The 16921-nt window shown below is 44.5% G+C and overlaps 1 protein-coding gene across 12 annotated transcripts; it reads right to left on the bottom strand.

Moving 5' to 3' along the window:
- Positions 1–2699: 2699 nt before the first annotated feature.
- On the bottom strand, positions 2700–15201 carry ddx3xa (DEAD-box helicase 3 X-linked a). Of its 12 annotated transcripts, none has more exons than XM_049011866.1 (20): positions 14861–15201; positions 13487–13544; positions 13218–13265; positions 12106–12177; positions 10233–10427; positions 9893–10025; positions 9676–9789; positions 9497–9596; positions 9284–9419; positions 9037–9134; positions 8796–8894; positions 8547–8707; positions 8104–8248; positions 7886–8030; positions 7544–7594; positions 6240–6421; positions 6030–6147; positions 5751–5904; positions 5516–5643; positions 2700–5416 (listed from the first exon to the last, which is right to left on the bottom strand). In XM_049011866.1, exons 1-20 carry the CDS (start codon positions 14903–14905, stop codon positions 5337–5339), a joined length of 2262 nt encoding a protein of 753 aa, XP_048867823.1. In that variant the 5' UTR covers positions 14906–15201; the 3' UTR covers positions 2700–5336. The 12 variants fall into 12 exon arrangements, with proteins under 12 accessions (XP_048867823.1, XP_048867909.1, XP_048868069.1 ...); XM_049011952.1 differs by having other exon boundaries at positions 5522–5643; XM_049012112.1 differs by having other exon boundaries at positions 5570–5643.
- Between the last annotated feature and the right edge of the window lie 1720 nt (positions 15202–16921).

Raw genomic sequence — 16921 nt, 5'->3', positions numbered from 1 at the left:
ACTTAGTCTTGGGTTGATAATTAGATTCACTAAACTATTTACCTTCTTCCCTTCAGTAACTCTCAATCTGAAAGAGTCTGCAACTCTTACTATAGCTATATAGTAATGAATGTACTGATCTTTTAAATCAGTGTTATTTTAGGATACAGCTGAAAATATACTAGTCAACTCAAACCATATCAACAACATGGCAAAAGAATTCAATAATGAACAGTACATTACATAGTCCTCATCCATTTAATCAATGAGAGGTAATTGCACAATCCTACCACAATATCAGTGAGATAGTCTTCTAGTAGGAAAAATAAAGTTCAAACCGTGTCCCTTCGAGCCGGTTGTGACGTTGTCTCAGCCTCTTAAAGCGCGAAATCCGTGGGCAAACCTCGCCGTCCGATGTCTTCCTGCACGCGCGTCTCCTCACACATGCACACGAGCTAATGAACTTTCGTCGTTATCCCTCGATGCTCGGGAAACTCTCCCGGGTGGAATAAAAACCTGGCCAAAACTTCTCTGGTTAAGGTCGCTACCGTTTCAACAATCTGCAACACTGTTTTAACTAGAAAAGATCCGAAATTCACCTTGAAAACTACAAAATTATTCAACCTTCGCGTCTCTGCTGCTTCTTTAGCCTGTTGCCGTTAGTCTCTCTCTCTTCTATGCACTACATTACTGCGCATGAACGAGGAGAAGGGAGGGGCACAACATTTTTTTATATATGTAAATGTTTTCACGTGTAAATTAGACTATTTTACAAATCTTAGTAAATAATTATAAGACATAAAACAAACTATTTATTTATTTTATTATTTACAATATTTGTAACCTGGGCTACAGAGGCGATGAACGTCTGTCGGTAAGCTGACGAAAACTTTCAACAGGATCAAGTTTATTTATTAGACACGCCTTGATAATAGCAATATATTTAAGTGTCTAAATAATCCTTTGAGAGTTTGCATGTTGACCTATGATGAACTCTTTAATTGGCAATTGAGAGTTGGCACAACGTGCATTTTACGTTAGCTGCAGACGTTGAGTTGACGTAACCCAGACATTGAAAGTAGGTTGGTCCCCATAATGTCCGTGGGACGTTGGTTTTACGTTGGCCCCAGGGAATTGCACACATTTGTTTATCACTACTTGGTTTACTGCACGTTGGGACAACGTGCATTTGACGTTCGCTGCAGACGTTGAGTTGACATAAACCCGATGTGCAGATGCACGTCAGGCCAACGTCTGCTAATGACGTTGGGCCGACGTTATGTCCGACGTTCTACCAACGTTGGGCCAACGTTAAATGTTAGCTGGGAAGCTGTCATGGCTGTGGTATACTGTACATTCTGGACGTTGGCTGCACGTCTGGACAACATCCGGGACTGACCATGAGTTAGTCAATACCCGACATTTTCAGGACATGAAGCCAACGAAGAAAAGGGATTGTTATGGAATCCTTTAAACTTTTTCTGTGGAGGTATAGGTTGTACAGTTCATCTTGATCTGAAAAGAAATCTGTATAAATTCGATCTTGGACATAGAGTAAAGGTCTATGAGACGTCTGCCGGACGTTACGTCGATGAAAAATTTGGACGACATCAAGTGTGTTTCATCGATTCAGAAAGAAAGGAAATTAGATACACTAACTGCCTTTTAATAGGCTAACAAACAATAATATCCAAAAATCTTATTTTCATTATGTAGACCATTATGTTGGCCAGACGTTGTGTCGACATCCACTTTTGACCATTGACATAACGACCGACGTCGGCCCAACGAACCAATGCTAGCTGGGTAAGTACTGCACTGAAGTTCTCAATCCGACGTTATTTGGCGTGGGTAGGGGGCAATAGCAGATTTGTGGGTAGGCGACACGGGAGGTCACCTAGGGCGGCATCTTGCGCCTGCACAAAAAAAACAAAAAACCTGACCGGACATTTGCGTGATCGGTTCTCTCTCATTTGCCGATCACGAGAAGATATCGTATCATTTTGAGGGTCAATTACCCAAAGGGGTTCTCTGATTCTAATTTGTGAGCCAGGCAGGCTACTATTCAGAAATGAGAAAGATGGGTGGATGCTGACCTCAGGGGGCCCCGCTGTTAGCCCAAGATTGATTCCCCCGCTGCCTCTATCACATATCGCATTAGTTAGAGGTGCGCCAAGACAGTCATCATGAAAAGCTACCAAATAAATCAATTTAATACCGCGAATATATACCCCTGCCCGCATACACGTTGTCGCATTTTGACCTATTAGTACCAAATCGGCGAGAATATAAAGCCAGCCGGCACATCAGGGAATGATTCGGTATTGACTGGTGTGGGGCGGACACCATTAGAAAAGGCATGCAACCAGCCGGGGGGGGAGGGGGGGGGTTTCTAGAGACAGTTTTGAGGATAGACCACCTTGCCCCTCGTTCCGCCTGTAATGGAATATTCCAAATTGTGAACACAAATAAAAAGGGCACAAAAGATCGTATGCAAAAATTCAAGACAAACCTTAACAAGAGAGGGAATAACTTCCTAAATTTGGTCACTGGATGCGCCTGAGCGACACGTAATCCTTCACGCATACAATGCAGTGTCAGATGACATACTATGAGTTAATGGATCAGAACAAGCAAACGACTCCGAACACCGAGCAGAATTTAGAACGGAATGTAGAAAGCAGACTCAGACCAGGAACAGACAAAATGCACAAACGAAATTTCATATAAACTGATTTTTACTGCATTTTCACTTTGCCTACACTGCAGCACTGAGCTGCTACAAAGGGCTCTCCATGTTAACAGTCTTAGAAAACATGCTTAAGGTCTCTTTTCCAAACTTTATTCAGATAAAATCATACAATAAATGCACAGCTGAGTTGTCTCATGCAGTGCATAGCTTCTAAACTAGTACATAAAGCAAACACTAAACCTAAAGGAGACCTGGCGTTCATTTCCATTTAAAAACATTTAACTTTTTCAAAGCTTCAAACCCCCCCAAAAACTCAGACCCCCCCCCCCCCGCCCCCCATCATTCATGGTCCACCTCAGAGGCTGGTAAGACTTACTGCTATAGCTGAAGCTTGTTAAATGTTTATTTAAAAAGGTCAAAACACCAGACACACCTAATATGCAAATGCAATAATAGAATAACCACATGTTTTAGGATTGCCTTGTGCCAGACGTTCACTGGGGAAACAAAAATCTGAACAAAAATCACGAATGAAGAACCTGGACACGGCACTGATACTTTAAGGAAATGTATTTGAGAACTTATCCAAACCTTGGCATGTCGGTTCAAATTTTGATTGCCAATTAATCATATAGAAATGCAAGGCCAAAAAGGCCAGTGACAGGTGTGGATTTTGACAGAGTCCAATATGACTGACATTAAAAAGCCCACACTACCCCAAAATATAAGTCTCACGCATACGGGTGACATTCAACATTCAAGTGCCAGTGGTTATGTACTGTCTTTTGGTCAAGTTTCTCAAAACTTTCAAAGAATCACTTTAGGCTTATAAAAATAAATATTTCTCAAAAATGCTTAATAAATTACACAAAACTAGCAGCACAAGTAGAATCTAGAAATCTGTGTGCAAATAGCTAAATTTGCAACTGCTATTCAGCCCTGGTCCCAAATAAATCCTTGTTAAATATCAAGAACCTTCCCCTTTTGTAAACAAGCTGCGTTTCACAATCTCAACACACAACATTGGTAAGCTTAAGACACGCACTCAAGACATTTATATAAAACTCTAGGTGTGCAATAAAATAACTCTGTAAAACGTGATGGATACGACACACACGGGCCTAAGACCCAACTGAAATAGCACCATTCGTTAGTCACCTCAATACTGTCAGTGCATCCGATTCAGTTTTTAAAATTTCAAGGCACAGCACACAGAAGAATTAGTCTATTGCACTTAAAGTTAAATGCCATCACGCCCCCCTAAATCTCAACTTCCTACTTAGGAAATTAAGCCAGAAGGCAGCTTCTCAGTCATTTTTAAACTACAAAATGGCAGATTAACTCCAGAGGAGCAGAGTGTTACGGTACCGTTGGGGAGGAGTAACCCCCCTGCCCCAGCTTTGGCCGGTTCACATGGAATTCACAGCCAGCTAGCAATGGAAACTCTGCACCTGAAATGCTGCTGCACAAGGCAGTCGCTCCAACTGCCCTCTCCACTGCACCCCCTGCAGGCTGATTTGCTCTGTATGTACGTCACCGAGCTCTGAAATCTCTAACAGCCGTTTTAGTCCAAGAATGAGCCGTGCCTTCGATTCTGCCGAGAATGTCTGTCTTTCGGTATCAACGCAGCTTGAAAAAAAGAGAAAACCAAAGAGTATGTCTAATATAAAGCCTGCTGTAGAACTCACTTTTTATCACCTTGACCAAAAAACAACACCAGCATGCGTAGGACACCGAAGCGACCATGTCGATTCACGTGGCCGTTTCAGCGCTGTGGTCCATTAGAAGCCATTCAACGAGTCACATCTAATATGGCAGGCGATTCTGAGATTTGGTAGAGTTTAAACAGAACTGCTCCCCCCATAAAAGTAAAAAGAAAAAAAAAACCCCACTTCACGGCTAGATTGTGAACTTTTCTAGCTGCCTCAGCACTCAAGTCAATTGCAAAAGGTGGATTAATTGCAGCATTTGTCTCCAAACACTGGCCTGTTTTAAGAAGTTAGTCAAATTAAGATCACAGCTGGAATGGCCTTTTTGAAGAATACCGAATCCTTCATAGGTACCTGTCCAGGATAGAGTGAGCACAAAGAACTCTTCATCCCTTGATAGTTGCCACACAAAGGATCAACATTTCAGCTCCCAAGATGATTCCGTGAGCTGATGGAGCTGTACACTAATGCAGACCTCCTGATGTCCCTGTGACAATTTGAGGTTCAAATGGAATGACTCACTCAAGTCATAACATCCCAGTGTTTGCCAAGGTTTGATTTAGTACAAGCTTTTTGCCTTAAAAAGGAAAAAAAGGGAAAAGAAAGATCTTACTGAGCTTTAGGCCAGAAGTACAGTCAGTAATGACAAAACAAATTCCTGTCTAATTTCAAAGGCACAGTACATTAACAGAGAAATGATCCTCAGATTTACAAGAAAGAAATTCATCTACAGCAGAAGACCGAAGTCCAAGATGCCAGGCATTTATCGCAGCAGCCATGTTTCGTTTAAGTGGTGACCCCCAGATTCTCTGGCTTGCCATCTTCAGCCACCTTGTTGGAACAGTGTCAGAGAATCACAGCTGGTAATGTACTGCAGGTTCTTGAAGCTACAAGGGCAGAGTCTGGCTAAGTTACATGTGGTATCCATTGAGCTAGTTTGGCATGTCGCCGAGCCTCTAGTTTCCCCACCAGTCAACTTGGGAGGAGTAGTTCCCCCCATATCCGCTGTCGCCGCCGTAGAAGTTTCCAAAGCCACCTGGGAACAAAGTGTCGGGTTAGCGGGTCTACGTGATCTGCCAGAGGATATTCTGAAAGGAAAACCTTTCCCACTCAAAGCACATTCAAGGACACCAACCCTTACTGCCACCAAAGCCTCTGCTTCCACCATGACCTCCGATGCTGCGGTTACCCCGGCCGCCGAAACTGCTGCTGCTGCCACCGGCTGTCTGACGGTAATCCCTGGCCCCGAAACCACCGGAGAACCTAAAAGGCAGAGAACGGCGTCTTTAAACATCCACTCACTTTGACAGGCAAACAATTATGGTCTACAGGGCAGAAGCACTAAGTGAAGCTTTAAGTTTCAGCAGTACCTCTTGGACCGGCCACGGTTGCTGCTTTTGTGCTGGTGGTCGTAGGCCAGACTCTCGAGCCAGGAAGGGACCTCCTGTTTGGCCTCCACCAGGAGGTCCAGGAGATCCTTTGTAATATTGCTGTTCTTGTCATTGAAGAAGGAGGTGGCCAAGCCTAATGAGAAAGGCAACCGTGAACTGTGCGGCCCTAAGATGTCATCTCACACAGCAAGCAAAAGTGACCAATGCCTGTATGTAATGTAGCTGAATGCCTTTTAAGATATTAAGGCACATACATACCAAGGTTTCCCACACGACCGGTACGCCCAATGCGATGGACATACTCCTCAATGTCACTGGGCAGGTCAAAATTAATGACATGCTTGACATTACAGATGTCCAGCCCACGAGCAGCAACCTACAATGACACCCCACAACCAACATTAGACGCTACTTCAGATTTTCCCCATCAGAATCAATGCATTTGCAGAGCAAAGTGCAGGAACATACAGCCGTCGCCACTAGGATTGGACATCGTCCTGAACGGAACTGGTGGAGGGCTTCCTCTCGGTCTCTCTGGGAACGGTCACCATGGATACTAGTGCATGCGTAGCCCTCGCGGTACAGGAAGTCCTCCAGCGCGTCCGCACCTTTTTTGGTCTCCACAAACACCAAGGTGAGGGAATCTTTGCCTGCAGAATGGAACAGGTGTTGGTATCTGAAGCCACCGGAGAAGCCCCACGTTTCAGGATGGAAGGCGTGAGCTCACCCACCTCGAACACTGAGGTAAAACGTCGACGCATGAGAGCACATTCTTAAAAGGCATGGGAGCTTGCAACTTAAAACTGGGGACTAAATGTATGAAAAGCAGTTTTGCCTTGACTGACAACCATTAAATTAAACCAGCTGTGCCCAATTTCAGCAGAATACTTCAGAATTGAAGACAATCTGAAAAAAATTTTATTCAGGAGTGAAGTCTTTAGTTGGGTTCAATGTTTGTCACAGGATGACTTTAATGGCTATCACAGCAAATGCTCAAAAAAAAAAATATATATATATATATATACACACAAGATATTGGTGGGCAAGACAGGATGGGGCATGAAAGGCTACAGAATTTCAGACCCACATGAAGTGACCTCATTTAAGCTAGTGCCATAAGCAGACTACACCCAAATTTGCATTAAGTCCAGATCAACTTGAACGCTTCACATTTTTAAATAGCTTGGACTGCAAATGCTGACAGTATTTCTGATCAAAAGCAGCCAGTCCATCCCTTTGAAGCCCACATTAGCTCCCACACCTCAGGAGACTGGTGAAGTACTTGGTTTGTAATGTACAGAGTATAAATAACCCTACAGGTTCTATTAAGCTACATCCTACAGCTAAAGGGAGGCAGCCTTCAAAAAGCTAAGCAACATGCATCGCTTCAGGGCACAAATATTTGGTTCTAAAGTTCTGTGATGTAGTACAACAGAATTTGATCATTCAAAAAGGGTTTGAATGGAGCATAATAGTCACTGACAGTTCAAAATGAAAGTCACTTCACAGGCGACAGATGAACTCAAAGATGCTGCTGCAGACAGTGACACCCAACTGGAAAGGCCTCCTTCTCATAAGTGCAGGGGGCTGCCCAACACAGGCGACCAATCTGCACGGTTTCAAGCCTAAACCAGCAGTCACTGTCTGCTCCAGTTAACGTCACTGAGTGGGGCGAGATGGGAGGGGTTGGGGGGGAACTGACACAGCCAGCAACAACTTCCACGAAGTGCCAGGCATTCGAAGACCACATCATACGCTCGTCAACAACTTACCAGGCTTCTCTGGTGTTTCACTCGCATTTTCCTGAACCTCAGTGGGAATGACTGAACAAAACCAGTAACACACTTAAAGGCATTTCAGACTTGCTTATTTATAACAGCACTCAACTACGGCCCTGAATGATATCAATGCCACTTTACCCACTAAAAGAGCTGAAGACCATCTGCACAGAAAAGAACTGATACACCATCTGATAATGGTAGTTAACCACAGAGGAATCCTCTACGTCTGCAACAAACATTGAACCTTCACTAACCCGAGTTAACTACCTGGAACATGAGCACCATACTGCGACTATAAATGCCATTGCAGATTAAAGGTGGAGATGTTCTTACCTGTCGCATTCAGGAGGTCCAGCAAGAAAGAGCGCTTGTCACTCTCCTCCACCCAGACCACCTTCTGGGTGATGTTTTCAGAGGTGGATCCAACACGACCCACCGCCAGGAAGATGTACTCTTCCAAGAAGTCCCGGGCAAGGATCTGAGGACATTTCAGTAAATCAGATGCCACTTTCTGGATCTAAAATGTGTAGCTTACAATCTAGCAAAATTACCTGGATTTCCTTGGGGAAGGTGGCACTGAACATCATGGTCTGACGAAGCCCCTTGGGAGGCATGGTGTCCTGCTCAACGATGCGCCGGATCTGGGGCTCAAAGCCCATGTCCAGCATGCGGTCTGCTTCATCCAGCACCAAGAAACTGGAGTAGGAAGGTTTTTTTTATATTTAAAAAAAAAAAAAAGAAAGTTAAAAGCCCTGGAAGGACAGACTTCTCCCCTCAGAGAAAAGCAGGCATCATATACACTACAGGCGACACCCATGCTAGACTAGTGGCTGTATTCCACACAAATCCGTAATCACAATGGCAAAAGGGACTGGAGAAGTGACTAAAACATGCAACCTTAACACAAAGGAATTTTTACATGCAGAGGAAACGGCCAAAAGGACCTTAATGTGGCCCCTAAGACACAGAATCTGGTGTTTTGGAGGAATCTTACTTGCAATAATCCAAGCCAATTTTGCCTCTCTCCATCATGTCCACCAGCCGGCCCGGCGTGGCCACCAGAAGGTGACACCCCCGCTCCAGGTCACGTATCTGCTGGCCGATGTCGGCCCCCCCATACACCACGCAAGGGCGCACGCGGGAACGGTAAGAAAACTAGGGGGTGGGAGAAGAGGAAGTCAGACTACAGGCAGCCGGCGGGCTCACGTCATCCAGCATGCCGCTTCACGTCTAGACCGCATACCTTTCGGGCCTCGTCATAGATCTGCAGGGCAAGCTCCCTGGTGGGGGCCAAAACCAGGGAGATCGGATACTGCTTGCGTCGTCCATACCTGCCATTCTCCTGAGGAAGCATTAACAGATAATTAACATTCCAAGATACGTGGCAGCATTTTCAATTACATCAGACTTCGCCAACTGACACTTGATGTGGCTAAAAGGTAACCCTGCGATCCGATCATTTACTTGTGACGGCACTGCAGTACCTGACTGCCAGATTTGATGGCCCGCAAGGACTCTCCCGGACCATCGTTATAGATCTGACTCAGAACTGGAAGCAAGAATGCTGCGGTTTTCCCAGAGCCTGAACGGGGACGAATCAGCAGAAAGCACTCAAGTTTGCGTGTCCCCACCACAGGTCAACATTCAGCCAGTTTCTCCCACCCAACACAATAACTGCAAGGCAGACTGCATGTAGTTCCGGGCAGTGGGCCACAGGGGGCGTGCTCTCACCTGTCTGGGCACAGGCCATCAGGTCCCTCTTCGTTTTGATGATGGGAATAGCATACTTCTGCACAGGAGTGGGCCGGGTGTAGCGGCTCAGAGCGATGTTACCCATGATGATCTCGCCCATGTCGACGTCGTGGAACTGGGGACATGCTCCAATTAGACAGCGTCACAAAGACGAGCAAATGGGCCGACGGGGAGCAGGAGTGAAGAACTTACGCTTTCGATGTGAGGAGGGGAGTTTGTGCCAGTGGCCTCCACAGGAATGTCGTCATATTTCTCAAAGTTAATGCCTGTGTTGCTTCCAGAGAAGAGCTCACTGGGGGGGCAGAAACACCGGTCAGCATAAGGCAAGGCAACCATGAGGAAGACAGATGCTGCAGATAACAGATACTGACTGCTCCAGACGCTCGTTTGGTGCCATGGGCTTTGACCAGTCCTCCTCATCTCTGCAGTCCTCCACCCAGCGGCTGTTGCCTCCTCCAAAGCCGCCGCGCTCATACCTGTCAGACCTATGGAGCACATTGAGTGGCAGAATGAAATGCCCAGAAACCAACCATGAAATTAAGAACTTGCTCCCTTTGTTGAAACCACTGGAAGTGCAGAAATCCATACCTTCCTCTTGAGCCAGACCCACGGTCATTGAAGAAAGAGGACTTCCCTCTGTCGCTACGTCCACTGAAGCTGCTGTAGGTGTCTCGGTCTTTGGTGACAGCCCAGCCACTGTCTTTGCCGTCATAAGCATACCCTAGAGAACATCACAGCCTATTAGCTAAGTTTCAGACCCACCCAGCCTACTTTTTCCCTGCTCTACATATTTCCATGCTAGTCCAGTGGGACTATTTAGCCAAGTGTTTTTGGTAAGGCTCACATACCATTAAAAGCATTTCACATGCTCTACCAATATCCATGCAAATCTATTTTCAGGACTACCAGCAGATGAGCTCTTCCCTACCTGCATTTTGCATTGGCTGGGACTGGTTAAAGGAGCCACCGCCTCTGGTGCCACGGTACCCACCACGCCCACCTCGATCTGTGCGGGAAGGTCCGCGTCCTCCATAACCACGGTCTCCGTTCAGGCGACTGTCCCTGCCGTCATGGTATCCATTCACAAAGCCATTGCTCCGCCCACCGTCCCATCCAGGAGAGTCTTCAACAGATCGGGTAGAGGGAAAAAAGATCAAGGCCATTTAATTCACAAGAAATAAGTCTGACATAATATCTGAAACCAAACAGCAATGCTGAAGGTCAGTGCTGTCAGTTTAGAGGGGGGATTACAAACCGAAAGGACCTTCACTACTCAAAAAGCAAACACACACCAGCAGGTTACAGTTTAAAATACTGAATGCAAGCTGACAAAGTCCAGGACAGCAATGCATTGGATTAGATGCATAGATTTTAACGGACAGGAAAGAGGTCTGGATACTAACTGGCAAGCATTAAAAATGACTGACCTCTGATTATTAACCTTAACCCGCTGCTGTTCAACAGTAGAGAAGTAACCGGACATCGCAAGAATTTATGTAGTACCTGACCAATGCACCTCTAAGTGTTTTCTCACGTGCATCTGCCCAGCTGTGCATGCTGACTGCGATTCCCATCAGTCACACTGCCATCGACGCAGGCAGGAGACACAGCAACTAACAGTCAGATACCAACCCAACCCTGCTCCGTCTGCTAAGAGATTCACTTAAAACTGGCCACATCAAAAATACCACCCAAAAGCTAGAGCTTCATTTAATCCCCAACAGCTCCATTGCTGCACGCACAACTGGCAGGAATTAAAGCCTACACTTCCCACTAAGATGAACAAAACACCCCAGGGAATGGAATGCCACCGCAGAGCAACGTGGCTTGGCTGTTATGAAGTGTGTCAGCATTCATTTGCATCATTTAAGAGTGCAAGCAGTCTGACCTGGGGGGGGGGGGGGATTTCAAGATTTTAAACCATTATGAAAGTCTTACAGCTGTATGGAGTTAAAGGCAAGCAGGTACTCAAACATTTGCTTCATACCATTTCATATAATGAGACTTTTGGAATAGATTTGACCCAGATGTTTACACATTTCAAAGAGTGATGCATTATGCTCTTATTTCATGGCAACAGGACACATCAAGAGGTAATCAAGCTGCATATTCATTTGGTATGTGGTCATGCGTAGTTCATTTTAGCAAAAACATAACCCAGAGAAATGAGCCCACTTCGAAAAGCAACGCTAAGACGTCACAGGGATGTAATTATAATGCCATGACCAACAGGTTAGTGTTTTGTTCAACATCTTGTCGCAACAAAATGTTAATGCTGTCATCACCCTGAATGCCAAGTCATGACACCTGATACATAAAGCGACATCCCCATGAGAAGGATAAGCTGCCAAAATGTCAACACAACTTAAGGCAGCCGAAAGCTGTAATGGACACAAAGACCACATGCCTTACTACACTCACGTATTTCAATCCAACTCTAGAAGCAACCATTAAAATAAGTTCTGCAGCGCTCCAAATGAGTAGTGCTGAAACGGTTAATTTACGAACAAAGGAACACCGGGGGTGGAAAAATCCAAGAAACAGAGCAGTAACTAGGTGCCTTGCATTCATCTTCAAGCAGTGAAACATCCACGTCGACACTTGGCACACATCGTGCAACGTAAAGCATTGGGAGTCAGGGCAAGGTCAACACAAGCCTTAAAATCAGCCACAGTCCATGGATACACAGACTGGAAATGGGAACGGGGCACAGGAGCGTCATGCGAGCTCATATGCGCTGACACAGACAAGCTAAGCTTCTGCAGTGCACCCCAGACACATGCAGATGCATCCTGGCATACCACATCTGGCAGGCCAACCACTGCTGTAGGCCTGAAACAAAGAAAGGTCCTGCGAAGGGCATCTTGGGTAACCTGAACAAAAGCACAAAACCCTTTGTCAAGTAAAACCCATGGACAAAACACAGAAGAGGGACCAAACTTCCAGCAGTCAGACCTTGGGAAGTGTCTTTGCTTACGGTACTTCACTACCTTCTAAAATTGGACACTAATCAAATGAGTAAATAAACGAAAAAGCAAACAAACAGAACCAATAAGGCAAAATGCTGCTTTTTTGGCAAAATTTCCAAGCAAAGCAAAGTCACCATGTCTCAATATAATCAAAACAATGATAAATGCCTGACAGCAGCCTTATTGGCTCATTAAAGGCAATTTCATTAAAGTCACACATCAGTGCTGTTGGTACTTAAGGAAAAGCTGTCAGATACACAGCACTGTACTTGAATAAGCACTCTGTACGGGGGGGGGGGGGCATCTCCTGCTGTTAAAGGTGAAAAGGGGAAAACACACCACAATGGCTCACGGTGAAAAAATTCGGTCAAATATTTCCATAAAAGAGAGACTTATAATGACCGGAGGCCCGGAAAACACAAGTTGGGCTCGGTGCCTAAAACACAGGGAGGAAGAGCCTATTTTAATGATTATGATCAAGAAACAGCTTAAACACTCTCAGTGAGACGGTTCAACACAGCTATTACTCCATCCTGTTGTCCCCTCTGACTGTATAGAAATAAGAAAGGCAGCCAGGCAGTTAAAGCGAAAACAGCAAAGGCACACACACCAAACCAACCCCAGCTTTACAAATACCCCAGAAGTTCAACTACATCCCTTGCTGCCTAATTAAATCCATGTACACAGGACAAAAAGCCTGTCCTGACCAAGATCCTTGCACACAGAAAATCCTCAGAATCCAACAAAAACAATGTTTACTTCAGAGCGCACTCTATATTTATAACACAAAATTTCAAAGCTGCATTTGTAACTATTACCATCAAAGCCATCACAGTGCACTCAAATTCCAGATTTAACTCTGGAGCATATGATGCTGTCTTAAGAATCCCATAAAGTCACACATTCAGTAAAAAAAATGCTACTAAATAGGATTCGGATCTTACCGTTTTTTGAAGCTTCTTTATTCCGTAAATGAGGGGGAATGTAGCGCCCTGAAAAAATATGACGATGAGGATATTGCATTACATTTAGGCAGCTGCTCCAACAACAATACTGTTCACCGAAGGGCCATATCCAATATAATACTGGTCAAGTAAACACGATCCAGTTTGTTCATCATTAGTTTATATCACAACTGAAAGAATTCCACAACTACGTGGATCGAGGCACAAATCTACGCGTGTCACCTTCCCCAGGTACAACAGTCACTTACTGCCTGTGCCACCGCCACCTTGCGCGTCAGCCGGTGAATTTAAGTCTAGCACAGCAAGCTGTGGGGAAAAAAGAAAATCATTAGCTCACTCACACGGTGTTCATGATTGAAGAGAAGCAGCGCGCGGCCGCACATCGCCGTATACATTGTGATGCCGATAAGTATCACTTTACGCTTGTCACGTGTCCCCCGCGTTCCCGGGCCGACTCGCGAGACACCGCGAGCTTCACGGCAGCACCGCCACGCGGATACCAGCGAGTCCGTCAGTCAACGCCAGACCGGCCGCAAGTAGATCCGGCAAGTAGATAATGCGCCATCGCCGAAATACAGCCACCTCAGTTACGCGAACTGCATCCGCAGGCCAAACTGATCATTACCTTATAACCAAGTGATAAAGCCGAAAATGCCAGGAGGGTCGTAGGGCTGTTGTTTCGCTTTAGATACTTAACACTTTCGGACACGGAAATGCTAGACTTCTAGCCGTTCACATAAGGAACTAGTTACTTCGTATGCCTAACTGCGTATTAACTCGATGCTCGTGCCGGCCGCATGTTTTCACTTGTGTAAGTATTAAAATAGACATGGATACAAAAATATAGAGTAAACACCGCTACGTCTAGATGGGGGGTAGTGATCAAAGCCCACAGACTCGGAATTTCCGAAGAGGACGGACTGCACACCGTCGGCACCTTCGTTTTCCATTTGGGGGGGGGGGGGGGGTCGGCGAACGCGTCAAATGCTACGCAAAAACAAAGCCGGTCCAAGAATTAACCAGATTTAAACCAACATCGTGATCCAAGCAAAACTAAAAAAAAAAAAACGGCAACGCCGTTCTTTATGAAGACCCAATAGCAAAGAAGTTTTACATTAAAATTGGATCAAGGCTTCTCTTTCGTAAAGGATGCCGGAAATAAACTCCTTTTATGAACTAAATTCACAGCGATGTTCACAGCTGTTAACCCACCATTCAGCTGAAACCATTCTAGATGCTTGATCGTTAATTTTCATTAAAAACCCATCCTAGCTTAAAAGACTTCGAATTTTGACACATATAAAAATAAAATGTATTATTAACCACCTTACAGGACAGGAAAAGCAGATCTAACATTGTTGGTAAATCCGTTTAAAAAGATCAGAACAGATTATCCAGAAAATGTTAGCAGCGAACCGTAAACCGGCCGCGGCGGCGTAACCAGGCGCCGCCATCATCACCACTAGCTCCGACTGCACCAGCAGCCACCATCTTAACAGCGCCGGGCAGCGGAAGCGCGCAGTCCACCGCTAAGCTAGCGGCAAATCGCGGCGCATCCAGCCCGGCGTCACCCCTCTCACCGTGTGGCCGGCGGAAAAGCCGCCGGAGCCACCGACACTCACCTGCTGATCTAGACCGTGGACATTTTCGACGGCCACATGACTCATAACTAAAGACTGGTGAGGATGTATCCCTGTTGAGAAACGCGTTTCCTTTGTTAGCACGATAGCGACACGTCTTCGTATTTCCCTGTTGTCTCGCGTCTTTCGTTTTAGTCTCAAAATGTAGAAGTATAGATAAAGTAACGAGATAGTATAGATAACGTATGTTAAATATCTCCTTTATGACTATTTACGCTGCCGGTTATATAACGATCGGCGGTATTTATCCGAGCCGAGCTAAACGTTTAAACGACCTTTCGCTACTCCGAGACGGAATAGAGAGGATGAAGCAACGCGAGGTTTTATTGGCCGCAGCAAGCTGGCAGAGCCCAATGCAGAGCTCACATCCAAATATCGCGAGACTTGGACGGATTCAGCTGGCGCAGTTGGAAAAATAAATAGTATTAGTTTTGCCAAGACAAAGAGCGCTTGTGTTAGTTGTGCGTTGTTCACTTCTCGTTTTACTTTTGGCATAATTTAGTTTCTAGTTTGTGGTCTTTAGCCGTCTAAGTATACGCATTGGATAATTTTAATTCTTCAGTATCTATCGCTGGTTTATAACATGTCCAGAGAAGGTACATTTAAAGTTCAACTAAGCTGCCAAACTGTTTAGAAGAACCGAAGAATGAAGTCGTGTATTTTAAATGTAAATATTACGATTGTGGTAAAACAAAACCCATTGTTTTGAAGAAAAAAGGAACAACGATATAGTTCTTTTAATTAGCGTTCTTACATTTAGAGTACTTTATATGTAAAGCTATTTGTCAAGGCAAGATTATTAAGCCATAATAGTAAAGCATATACGGCCTATTTTATGATGTTGAATTAATAACTTATTGATGTGATGCGGCGTTTTGGAAATTAAATCTACTACTAATTGCCCATTTTTCTGATTTTACAAACTGGCGAAAAAATAACTAGACGAAATTGCTAAACTGCATAAAAACAAGTATGTTATAGAACAACAACATAATATAATCAAACGCATAATCAGAATGCAATTCTTTAAAACTTAAAATTACTGATTTGAGTAAGTTCTTTTATTGCAATGATTTTGTCGTCCTGGGCTATCTGGGTTGAAAGTGACGGTATGGCCTTATTTTATACAGCGTGAATCCACAGCGGCAAGCTTGTTAATTGCTATTATTAACTTGGGGGAATCTCTTGTTTAGTATATACGTCAGTTCCCTTTTACTGCTTTTTAGTTAGAAAATAAAAGAAACAAAAGCACATGTTCTCATTTCTATTATTATCGGTGGCAACATCGTTTGTGAACATGTTTTTTAATACACACGTTTCTCATTTGCTTATTCTGCAAGTTAATAAAGATTATGCTTAGTGTTTATAAATCCATTATTCATACTTTTTATGGTTGTGCCCAATAATTATATGGGGTATATTTTATATAGCATAATTTTATGTGGATTTTACATGACAAGGTTAAAGGAAATAGAAAATCTAAACTTAAAACATCTATTTCCTTATTAGATTAAACAAGTGGGATATGCGAATATCAATTTCCATTTCTGTGTACTAAGAAGGTGAGCCTGTGTACAAAAAACAAAAGGAATGTTTGGTTTTGCTTTGGAGTCCCTGACTGGAGATGACGTCATCTTACAGTTCTCCGAAGAAGAACAGAAACAGGATGTGACATGTCAGGGTGTGTGATTGTGATCGTGTGTGAGAAACTGGAGCAAAGGTGTCCTCTCTTCTCCTGCCCCTTTAGAAAGTAATTGTCTCGTCATGATAAAATAAGGACGCAAGCACTTTTCTGAGTCACGCCTTCAGTATGCCCCAATTGTTAAATGACATCTCTTGGTTTTGATCATGTCCTGGTTGAGAAAGGTGGCCTTTCATCACACTTTGTTTGTCGGACTCTTTGCATGAGCAAGAGATCATAATAACAATTAAGCCCAGGGAGGCAGCGCAGACCAACTGACAGATGTGTGTCCAGCTGTTATTCACCTGTCACAGTTTAATTTCCATCCTGTCTATGTGGGGCCATCACAGCACTTGGTCTCA

Source organism: Brienomyrus brachyistius, chromosome 1 (assembly GCF_023856365.1).
Source record: "Brienomyrus brachyistius isolate T26 chromosome 1, BBRACH_0.4, whole genome shotgun sequence".
NCBI classification, from domain to species: Eukaryota; Metazoa; Chordata; class Actinopteri; order Osteoglossiformes; family Mormyridae; genus Brienomyrus; species Brienomyrus brachyistius.
This window is presented reverse-complemented; position numbering and strand designations above follow the sequence as displayed.

Bases quoted from the DNA above. Each gene is read 5' to 3' on its own strand.
- ddx3xa (XM_049011866.1), bottom strand. From the start codon at position 14,905: ATGAGTCATGTGGCCGTCGAAAATGTCCACGGTCTAGATCAGCAG. The intron at 13,545-14,860 runs GTGAGTGTCGGT...TTTTCCCCACAG, and splicing joins TCCACGGTCTAGATCAGCAG to CTTGCTGTGCTAGACTTAAA. The intron at 8,708-8,795 runs GTATGCGGTCTA...CCCACCCCCTAG, and splicing joins TCTATGACGAGGCCCGAAAG to TTTTCTTACCGTTCCCGCGT.